This window comes from Podarcis pityusensis (assembly GCF_964106645.2).
Source record: "Podarcis pityusensis genome assembly, chromosome: 3".
Classification (NCBI taxonomy): Eukaryota; Metazoa; Chordata; class Lepidosauria; order Squamata; family Lacertidae; genus Podarcis; species Podarcis pityusensis.
Window position 1 is genome coordinate 116,062,191 of NC_138026.1, and position 11,698 is coordinate 116,073,888.

Here is an 11,698-nt window from a genome sequence, read left to right on the forward strand (position 1 = left end):
CATGATATTGAAAGTCAAAGTCATAGCTGTCAACTTTTCCCTTTTCTTGCGAGGAATCCTATTCGGAATAAGGGAATTTCCCTTTAAAAAAGGGAAACGTTGACAGCTATGGTCAAAGTACACAGTGCAGCACATCTCCGCGTATGCTTATTGACTCTCCCAAAGAACACGAAAAGTGCTGATTGTACTAACTCGGTTGTCATCTTCAGTTCATTCTGTTTGTTTTAATGACAGACCACAAAAGCTACAAATTGGATAGTGTTCAGGTACTGCACTGTACTTGGTGTCCTCTCTCTGGTTCACCTTGTGTTCTTGTGCTGCGATGCAAAAATAGCTCTCCTTTGATGCAAAGTGCCAAGAATTTCTGCCACAGCACATTAGAAGCATCAGTGCAAGATGGGTGGGTTATAAACAACAAAATTATTATTATCATTATCACAGAGGCTTATAAATAGTAAAAGATTCAGCCGTTGCAATAACATAAAACCTTGGTAGCATAAAACCTCTCCCTGTCCTCTTTGAGATCCCAACCATGAAAATCTACTACTACATTGCTGTCCTTTCTGAGACGTTCTTTGTTTCTCAAGGTATTTTTATTTTTATTATTTATTGAATTTATTTACTGCCCTATACCCAGAGGTCTCAGGGAAGTTCACAGAATAAAATCAAAATATAGAACCACAAAATACCTAATCAAAATAAAAACAACAGCCCAATAACCCCTACCCCCCCAAAAAACCCACCACATTTTTAAAGGGCATAGGATGTCAAGGTATGCATACCATGATGTGTTGCAATTCAGCTGTTTCATGTAACAGCTTCCTTGGAAGTTATTTTGCTTTAGGGTGGCCAGGTTGAAACGCCACCTCCCCTATTGGTCTTTTAATATTGCTATTTTGGATGTGAGAGTTCTGTCCAGTTATCTGCAAGGCCAGTAAGACAGAGTTGTTCCGCCTGGCCTTTGGCTTGGAATCAACTTGATCCCCATCCCCTCTTTCCTTTTTCCTTTCTCCTTCTGTGATGGAACTCCTATTTGGGGACTATCCTGGCTTTTTTCTGGCCCACATAGGACCAGTCTGGATAGTTGGCCTTGGTGAAGATTTGAAGTTTTCATCCCCCAAAAGTTTTTGATTTGAGTTTCTACTGAAATGAGGCTGCATTTTAATGTTGTATTTTAATCTTGTTTTTAAATTGTGTTTTAATCAATTGTTTTTATACCTGGTGTTAGCCACCCTGAGCCTGGACTTGGCTGGGGAAGGTGGTGTATAAATAAAATTTATTACTACTACTACTACTATTTTGCATAGAGAGTGGGCTGTTTGTTCTTTGCAGAATGAAATTGGATGTTGGTTGTCATTGTTGTTGCTGCTGCTTTTTGTGTGTATGTGTATGGAAGAGGGAGAGGGGGAGGGAAAAGGGGAGAGACACCATGCTCTTGCTTCTTGATCTCTTGTTGGCATTTGATACATACGACCATAGAACCTTCCTAGACCAGGTCTGAGGAACATGAATATGGGAGACTGTATTATAGTGGTTCAAGGAGAAACCTTCACTTTATTTGGAGCCTGCTGAAAACATTCTTGTTTGGATAAATCTACCTGGATGCTTAGAAAGTTGAGGTGTTTTAGCATTTTAACTTCTGTATGTTTTAAAATATGGTTGTAAATTCTGTCCATAAGTCACTGTGGAGGCCTATTCTGGATCCACACATTCTTCTACTGTGGCGACATAGGTTTCCAGGTGGGAATTGATCACAGTGAGAGTTTGCCAAACATGCCTTCCTCTTAGCTTGTTTCTCCTTTTGTCCTGAGTTTGTGCTTCATTAAAGTCCACGATGCCTTTGGTAGAAGCCAGTCTCCAATTGAAGTGCTCACAGGCCAGTGATTCCCAGTTGTCGGTGTTTATATTACTTTTTTTTTTTTAGATTTTCCCTGAGAGTGTCTTTAAACCTCTTTTGTTGTCCACCAGAATTACACTTACCATTCTTAAGTTGGGAATAGAGTAGTTGCTTTGGAAGACGATAATCAGGCATCTGAACCACATGACCAATCCAACAAAGTTGATGTTGAAGAAACATTGCTTTGACACTAGTGATATTTGCTTCTTTCAGTACACTGGTGTTAGTTTGTCTGTCATCCCAAGTGACATGTAAAAAATTTCAGAGACGGAATCTTTTGAGGAGTTGGAGATTGTGTTTGCAGCTTAATTCATATATGGAAGTTATTTTGTGTGTGCAAAGGTGAATTTGTGTGTACCTCGAGTCTTCTCTTTTACAAAGGTCTTGCATGGGAGGGGGTGTTTTTCCTAGAAATGAATATTGTTGTTGTTTAGTTGTTTAGTTCCGACTCTTCATGACCCCATGGACCAGAGCACGCCAGGCACTCCTGTCTTCCACTGCCTCCCGCAGTTTGGTCAAACTCATGTTGGTAGCTTCGAGAACACTGTCCAACCATCTCGTCCTCTGTTGTCCCCTTCTCCTTGTGCCCTCAATCTTTTCCAACATCAGGGTCTTTTCCAGGGAGTCTTCTTTTCTCATGAGGTGGCCAAAGTATTGGATCCTCAGCTTCAGGATCTGCCCTTCCAGTGAGCACTCAGGGCTGATTTTCTTCAGAATGGATAGGTTTGATCTTCTTGTAGTCCATGGGACTCTCAAGAATCTCCTCCAGCACCATAATTCAAAAACATTGATTCTTCGCTGATCAGCTTTCTTTATGGTCCAGCTCTCACTTCCGAAGATATTAAAAAGGTGCACCCATGAATGAGTGGCTTACAATGCCTTTTCTCTTTCTGTTTGCAGGTCAAACCGGTTTTATAGAAACTCGTGAAGCGTGCAAAGCCGCTGAAGGTTGGTGCCAGGAAGGCCCATGCAGTATCGGACCCATGGAAATTGGAAAGTGTGACACATGGATCTTCTGCTGTTCAGGGTAAAGTTTCCCAGTTTGTTTGTTTGTTTTTTAAATCCACTCTGCCCCAATTAAACATGTGTTTGCATTTTCAAATTTTCAAATTTACATATACAGTACACTGGAACATCACAGGCCCCAGTAGTTTTGCTTCTGGAATACAGTGGTACTTCTGGATGTGAACGGGATATGTTCCGGAGCCCCGTTTGCATCCTGAATAGAATGTAAGATGTGACTGCATGTCTGCGCATGTGCGGGTCACATTTTGCTGCTTCTGTGCATGAGCGTGATGTAATTTTGAGTGTCTGCGCATGCGCGAGTGGCAAAAGACGGAAGTAACACACTCCTTTACTTCCAGGTTGCCGTGGAGCGTAACTTGAAAACGCTCAACCTGAAGCACATTCCACCCCTAGGTATGACTGTACACAGTTTGTTTTCTTCATAAGGAGCTGGTACCTGTTCGTTGGTGAAAACTAGAGAATGGCTCTGAAACCTGAGTACAGTGGTACCTCGGGTTAAGAACTTAATTCATTCTGGAGGTCCGTTCTTAACCTGAACTGTTCTTAACCTGAGGTACCACTTTAGCTAATGGGGCCTCCCGCTGCCACTGCCGTGCGATTTCTGTTCTCATCCTGAAGCAAAGTTCTTAACCCCAGGTACTATTTCTGGGTTAGCAGAGTCTGTAACCTGAAGCGTCTGTAACCTGAAGCATCTGTGACCCGAGATACCACTGTACAACAATGTGAAGCAGAAGAGTAACTTTTTTGGGGGAGTGCTTTGTCATACACAGACACTGAAAAATGGCGATTTGAAAATGCAAATACATGTTTAATTGGGGCAGAGTGCTGACAGAAAATCTGAAAGGGGATTTTGCTTAGTTGGGGTTCAATTCGGCAGCAGAGGAGGCTCTCAGGTAATGCAACCGGTGTGGTCACGCTGGGCACAGAGGTCATGGGGTGCCACAGCATACACTACCACTAATGCATCCAATAGAAGGTGAGAGTTGTGGGGGGTTCCCAGTTTTTGGCATCACACAGAGTGCCACTGAAATTTGATATGTCAAGGTCTTTTACTGCCTGCAGGTAAGAATGAGTTTTCTCAAGGCTCAGCTCTGGAACAATGAGGAAATCCCCCAGACCCATGAAAATTAATCAGTGCACATTACAGCCAAAAGATGGTTGAAGGAAAAGTTTGAGAGGCATCCATACTGCCTTCCCAGTCTCTTCTTCACTTCCTGGGTTATTGTTTTGGGGAAGAGAGGAGGCTGAAGGAGATAATGACATTCACCAGCTTGTGTTATGGTGATATCTGTAAGTTCTTTCATGCAGAAGTACTATTTTTGTGCTTGAAAATCTGCATGAATATTCTTCGGTAGACTGTGCTTTCTGTTTCTTGCAAATGCCATGCGAGGTATGTCCCTGAAAATAAAAATCTGCTATCTTCCTATAGGAACTACGGAAACTGAAGTTGGCACCTCATCAACTATTATGTTCTCATGTACATGATGATCCACTACTCTTTAGCCTTCAGAATATGTTACCATGGGACTGAGATCCTACATTGTTGATTGCAGGATTTGTTACACATCTTTGGAAAACCAGTGCATAATGTGTCAAATAAAGGAGATGATGTACCACTAAAAATTCCTGTGTGTGCATTCTGTTAAATGTGCATATTGTCTACAAGGAAAGTGGTTTTACTTTCAGTTCAGTGAGCTACTGGACTATGAAGTGATCTGCTGGCAGCCCTGCCAGAGAAAGAAAACCTTTCCAATTTTGGGAACACCTTTGATGCTCCATCTTGTATTCACCTTTGCCTGCTTCACAACTTTTACAGGCACAGAAGGGAGCCAATGGATAGTGCAGAGGCACTGCAGAGACATAACTAATCAACTCAGTGAGTGGACTTTAAATAAGTATTCTCCACCCCCCAAAAAAAAAATCAATTCACACACATTTTTACAATGCAGTTTCAAATCACGGTGTATTTATTTCTGTGGTCTATATAATGGGAGATTCAGGGTATGTATTTCTATTGATGTTCCCCTTTGATAAAGAGATTGTATATTAAGCAGAAGATGAACCCCAAACTTAGTACTGCCTGCAAAAGAAAGAAAGAAATGAGTCACTGAATCGCTCGTGCAACAATGTGTAATTTAACAACAAATTCATAGCACTGTTGATGCCCACCTTTAGAATTTTTCTCATTGATGCAATACTGCTTTTGGAGATCAAATAACAAAAAAAGTAATCAAAAGCTAAAGGTGCTGAAGAAATTGCATGCTTGTCCCCACCATAAGTTAGAAAGAGAACCCTGAAGGCAGAGGGAGGCAACAAGATGTCTTCAAAGACATCTGGTGAACTCATGTTTGCAACCAAGGGCTCTATACAAAGTCCTGCCCTGTGGCAAATGATCAGCAAGTTTCTCCTCCAGGAGAGAATGGCGAAATGGCTGTCGTCTCTTGCCCAGGATTCCAGCCTGGTAAGAAGATCGTGATTATATTGTTAGAATTCCTGCTCCATGATTGCAGTCATGGGGTTGTTGTCTTTCACATGACGGTGTACGTTTTGACTCCACAGAATGGGAAGTGACAGAGACAGGGTGTTTGTGTTACTGTGTTCAGTGAAGTGGGATTATTGTCCTTTGTTCATTCGCTTTGCTGTCTGATGCTAGAGAGATAGGGAGCCATGTTGCAGTGCTCTGTGTGTGTTTATATGTAAATAAAGTAGATTAGCAAAAATGCTGAGTTGCTCAGGTCTGTTACGCAAGCTGCGCAAACTCTGAGGCTCCCTAAGTGTGCCGATGTCTGTTGGCATCGCTCGCTGTGATGTTCAGGCTGAAGAAAGCTTTTGAAGCTCCTGAACAATCGACCAGGAGGGAGGGAACATGCCAGTCGGGCATGTGTCTCTACCAGGGTTCTACTCGAGTGTAGGGAGACCTCCTGACACATATCACTTGCCATCAGACTGAGGGACTCATATATATAATGTCCAGTAGCACCTTAGAGACCAACTAAGTTTGTTCTTGGTATAAGATTTCATGTGCATGAATACTTCTTCAGATACCCTTTCTCTGAACTGTTCATTTTCTGCTACTTGCTCAAAGATGAGGAGTCTTTTCTTTAAAAAGAAACAAAATGAAGGGACATGGGGTTGCAGCTGTTGTATATTCAGCATTTGTGCCTTACATCAAACATTCAGAGAATTCTGTTGAAGCATTTTGTGGGGATGTTTAGGATAATAGATAAGGATACATTTGTTAAGTGTTATCCTTCCTTCACTCACGCTAGGGTCCTCTCTTAAAGGGGTTATATAATGGGTGTCACTGGCCATACACTGTAAGGTTGTCAGTGAACTACCCTGCGTGCAGGGCTATGGGCTTGGCTGCCTGCTACATTTACGTCTCACAGAGCACCCCCATGTCCCATTTATCCTGATGTTCCCCAGTTCCCCCACTTGGGGGAGCTGGGAGGGATACATGCCCAAGGCCTAAGCCAAGGTCTTCCTACATTCGGAAGTCTAATAAAATTGTGGCCCAATTTTTAATTCCATAATGTTGTCAGAATCTTTTCTTATGATCCCTGGGGGCTGGGGCTGTCACGCCTGGTCAAGCAATCCCCTGAGCCTGAGCTCAGTCAGAGCAAGTAGCCTATCAAGCAGACAGAGGAAAAGGCAGCCAGCTATTTCCCTGTTCCAGGTTGTCAACGTGCTCATTGAGCCATATATGGCTGTGTCTTGCCCTGCTTTCTGTCTCTGTGTTTGGGGCAAATAATGGCAACCACATTTAAGGTTGGCTTAAGGGAATTTTGCCTACCTTAAGCAGCACGGACTTCCTCTGCTACACACCCCAATTTTCTTGTAATTATCAAGACAATGCCACACCAGGCAATGGGCCCCATTTATCTTGCATGAAATCATGTGATTTATCAAGCTAAAAGAAAGAAAGGAAAATTCGTGATCAAAACAGGCTCAAGTCAGGAAATGCTAGGCTTGCTAACTGCCTAGCTGTCTTCTGTTTAGCTCAACTGCTGATATATGACAAAACATATGATATATATTACTTGATTGTAATAACCTCGAACCAGTTTAGAAGAAAAGAAGAAGCTTTGCATCAAGATTATCAATAAAAGTAAGAGAAAACAAGTTAACCTAAAATGTATCAGTCAGATTGTTTCCCAGTTCTGCAGATACAAGATGAACTTTGTTGCTGGTGCACGCCTATAACATATAGAATGACTGAATAATTGAATATGAGATCAGAGCATATTGATAGTCTATATCTTTGAGATCACAGTCCATACCTAAGGGAAAGTTTGTCATCCTTCTAATCTTATGTTCAGTTTGTCATGTTTCTGCATGTTTGGGATACTTTTTTAAAAAAAACAAAGTAGTCAACAAAATTCACAAATGTTTTTGAGGTTAGCGGGAACTAACATTTCTCCTAATATGCACATATATTGAAATACTTTTGCCCAATATTCCAATTTTTGCAAAACATTTTCATATGTTATTTTCCCCGATGCATGCATTATAATGCAGACTTTCCAATAATGTGTAGTTTTGGGGTTGAAAGCACAAAGTCAACAAAAAGTTAAGAAACCCAACACAAAGCTAAGAAAGCCGAATTTTGTCATTTAGCCACATTTCAGATCACCTACTGTAGATGATGATATTGTCAGTGCTTTTCTTCTGGAGGGACCCAGGGGTATGCATACCCCTAAACATTTTGTAAGTTTGGCCTCATTGAGGGGCAGTATTTCAATATGAGTAGGAAAATGAGAGTACCCCTAAACATTTTTTTAAAGAAAAAAGCACTAAATATTGTTATAAACTTTGCATGATTGTGCTCAAAGATGGCCCAGCCATTAGGCAGGGTGAAGCTGCTGCTTCAGGCATCAGAACACCCTCCCCACCTCCAGGTCGCATGCCAATGGGTGCCCAGCCTGCTCCACCTCTGGCTTCAGTAGTGGAGAAGTGTGGCTGACATTGGCACCAATTTTGGGCAAGATCACATCCATTATAGGCCAAATTTCACGTGTGTTGTCATTTCTTTGTCAGTGGTGGGTGTGGCAGGGCATGTGGTGGTAGTGGCAACAGCAGTGGCAGGGCAAAGCAGCACTTCCTGTTTCGCCTTAAGCAGCAAAACCTGATGTGCTACCCCTTTTTGGTACTTTACATGTGAATTTATGCATCCAGCACAGTTGACCTGCCAGACTTACCTGCTTTACTTTCACATATGTTGTATTTGCCATCTGAAAGGACAAGCATTTCCCTTCACAGAGTACAGGAGCTCTGCATGAACTCACGCCACTCTCAAATGCAGAGCCATCAACCACAACTCCTTGGAACATGAACATGCTTAGCTTGATGGCCCTGCAAGGATCATTGTGGCAAATTCTGCTTACCTTTTACAACACATCTTCCCTTCAGAACATGATCCAAGGTTCAGCGCATACAATGGACAGTGTTTTTGACAGTCAGTATTCTTAATATATAAACATGAGATCTCATCAAGGTCCCTTAGAGCAGAAAGCCCTAAAGAAGAAAAGAAAGAAAGAAAGAAAGAAAGAAAGAAAGAAAGAAAGAAAGAAAGAAAGAAAGAGATGAATATGAGAGCTGAGATTTCAGTATTTCCCAAAAGTTTCCAACTCTTCTTAGCATCATAATCCATATGCAACACATGACCTGGTTCCTCATTTGATGCCAGATAGAGCTTGAAAAATGGCACAGCAGACAGCAGTTTTATCAGCTGTAAGCTTTCTGCATCATTTTACCAATCAACGTTATCGTCACCGACACCATCATCATTTAATACCTGGTCTTTTCCATATAGATTCAGTGTTGGAAAAGACCACCTCTATAGAAAAGAATGTAAGTTGTTTTTATATGCAACAACAGCAGCAAGAATATTATTGGCACAAAAATGGAAGCAAGAAGAATTACCGACGAAAGAAGAATGGAGGATGAAATTAATGGACTATGCAGAACTAGATAAACTAACAGGAAGGTTTCGAAATCTGTGGGACCAGAAATTCACAGAAGACTGGCGTAAATTTGCAGACTATTTGAAAAGTAATTGTGATGATCAGACTACGTTTGTAGGTTTGCAAGAAGTTTTGTGAGGAGAATTATTGGAACTATTGCAAAAATGGATAAAGGGGAGGATGGTTAGTTATGATAATTAAAGGCAATATGAACTTAAGAAATGCATAAGAAGTGGCTAAAACGGTGGATCATCAGAGGTGCTGATGGAAGTCCCAAAAAAGGAAGAAAAAAAGATTGTATAAGTGGTGAAATTTTGTGGTATGTACTATAATTTATATGTTAAAATTAATAATAAATATTATTAAAAAAGAAGAGGAAAAGGCCACCTCTTACTGCAGAATCTCCATCAGTGTATAAACACGCACTTGGCTGACAGAAGGTGAGATTAGGAATGGAAGAGAAATGTGCTTAATACACATTTCAATACAAATCAATTTATGTATGCTGTTTCCCAATCTCAACAGCCTAGGAAGGTGGTTGGCCAGTGGAGTGGTGGTGATGCAGCAGCAGTGAATGAGAAAGAGCAACTTTAGCATACCACAACAGAAGGCTTCAACACCTTCCCTTTCCCCTGGACTATGTAAAATTTTCCACCCACATTCCGATATAGACAAAATCTTCACACCAAATGCACCCTCTGGATGAGATTGCAAAGGGTTGAATATGTGCTAGCATTACTACCAATCCTCCTCATCACCACTATTATACCATCTCCTTTATAAATTGTTTCCCTTAAAACATCTCCAGGTGATTTAAGATTAAAAGCACATACAAAAATAATCTTAAATCCAGTACAAATGTAGACTGGGATAAAAATATCCACTTAAGAGAGTTATGGAAAAAGGAAACACAGATTGCAATATAGTTGATGCCTAAGGTAAAAATATGCTTTTATATGCATTTTGGTACTCTCTTTTTTTAGCTAAGAACTGCATTGCAATGTTCAGAGAAATGCAAAATCTAAAGGATAAAATTAGTTCAGGAGGTATAGATCAGGTCAATTCATGTCAGAATCTTCAACAAATGATTTTTCTTAGCATCTCTAAAATAGTTGTGATAAATGGCAAAGGGAGTGGTTGGCTGGCAGGTCGTCTAGAAAACTAGTGTTTTCTGTTGGGTCTCCGGCTTCAGCTAGCTTGCTATGCAAACATTCTAGAGAGATGCCTTGCCCTGCTAATTAATAAGGTGAATACATATATATATATAACATACCTGGAGAAGTCAACAGTGTCCGTAAAAGAAAAAGAGGAATAACCCAAAAGACTTTCATGGTTGTTTTACTGAGAATTCAACCACTGTGGCAAACAGGGTTATTTGCTGAATCTAATCAAAAATTAAATAAAATACTTGCTATCTTCCTGGGGGAGGGGGAATGCCTAGACACAAATAAATGCTGTGTGTGTGTGTGTGTGTGTGTGTGTGTGTGTCTGTGTGTGTGTTTGCTTAGGGTAGAGAGAATTGTTCAGAAACTGTCTTTGTGGGACTTCAGACAGAGATTTTAATGGCACACAGTGGAAAGCAATGACGGACAGACAGCAAGGATAATATTGAGTACAGATTATTCGCTTGGACAACTTTTGTCACAGGACGTTCAACAGTGAGACGGAATGAGGTGGGTAGTGCCTGATGTTGGACTTCATGGACATCTTTGATGCCTACAGAACGTTCAAAAATACAAAATGTACGCTCCGTCAGGACAGCTGCAAACAAGTTATCCCAAAATAGGTCTCTGTGAATTCAGGGGAGGGGGCTAATCCCTACCGAGTGCTTTTCATCTCAGAGGCTCATGTAAACACATGGAACACAGCCATGTTATTGGGACATAGAGCATATGAAACTTGTGTTTTATCTCAACAAATAGCTCTCCCTCCCCCAAATGCCTATAGCACATGTGAACATAAGAATGGCTCTGTTGGATGAGGCTAGTGGGCCATCTAGTCAGGTATCCTGTTCTCCCTGTGGCTAACCAAGTGTCTATGGGAAGCTCACAAGCAGTGGCGTAGAATGGGGAGTGGGCACAGGAGCAGTAGCCTTGAGCGCAAAATTGTGAGGGGCACAAAATTCCAACACCCGGTACTGCCTCAATACAGCCGTGTGCTTCTTTTGCTGGGCTCTGTTGAAAATGGCTTCTCTATGCAAACCAGGAAGTGGCCTTTCCAGACAATGGAATAATTCTTCTCATTTCTGTAGCTGTGATTTCTTGGGTAAAGCGGGTGCCGTTAGGCAGTTGAATATGTATGCATACTCTGTCCATTTCTCTCTCTCTCATTCCTACTCCCTGTGGCCCTGGACACTTGCAACCCATGCTATACCACTGCTCAAAAGCAGGGATACAGGGAAATGTTGTAGGGGTAGTTTAGCTGCTGGTGTTTGATGCTGGAGGAAGATGTTTAGCCATAGCCAGGTGATGTGTTCCATATCTGATCCATTGTTAGTACCATCTCAAGGGGGGGGGGTCCCATTTTTATTTTGATCATTGTCCTTTATTGTTTTAAAGCTTTGCAGCTGCACTCACAAAACAAGTTCCAGGACTTTATTGAGACACAATAAAATATACTCATCCCATACATAGGAAGAAGAGGAAGAGTTTGGATTTGATATCCCTCTTTATCACTACCCGAAGGAGTCTCAAAGTGGCTAACATTCTCCTTTCCCTTCCTCCCCCACAACAAACACTCTGCGAGGTGAGTGGGGCTGAGAGACTTCAGAGAAGTGTGACTAGCCCAAGGTCACCCAGCAGCTGCATGTGGA

The 11,698-nt window shown here is 41.5% G+C and overlaps 1 protein-coding gene and 1 long non-coding RNA gene across 2 annotated transcripts; one reads left to right on the plus strand and one right to left on the minus strand.

Moving 5' to 3' along the window:
- Positions 1 to 454: 454 nt before the first annotated feature.
- LOC308473080 lies at positions 455 to 4,546 on the plus strand. Its single transcript, XR_013983896.1, has 3 exons — positions 455 to 587; positions 2,798 to 2,924; positions 4,353 to 4,546. It is a non-coding gene; the product is annotated as an uncharacterized lncRNA (long non-coding RNA).
- A 339-nt stretch (positions 4,547 to 4,885) lies between these two features.
- LOC308473308 (uncharacterized protein) lies at positions 4,886 to 10,300 on the minus strand. Its single transcript, XM_080998703.1, has 4 exons — positions 10,160 to 10,300; positions 8,308 to 8,437; positions 6,717 to 6,833; positions 4,886 to 5,003 (listed from the first exon to the last, which is right to left on the minus strand). The coding sequence occupies exons 1-4, from the start codon at positions 10,215 to 10,217 to the stop codon at positions 4,994 to 4,996; spliced, it is 315 nt and encodes a 104-aa protein (XP_080854829.1). The 5' UTR covers positions 10,218 to 10,300; the 3' UTR covers positions 4,886 to 4,993.
- Between the last annotated feature and the right edge of the window lie 1,398 nt (positions 10,301 to 11,698).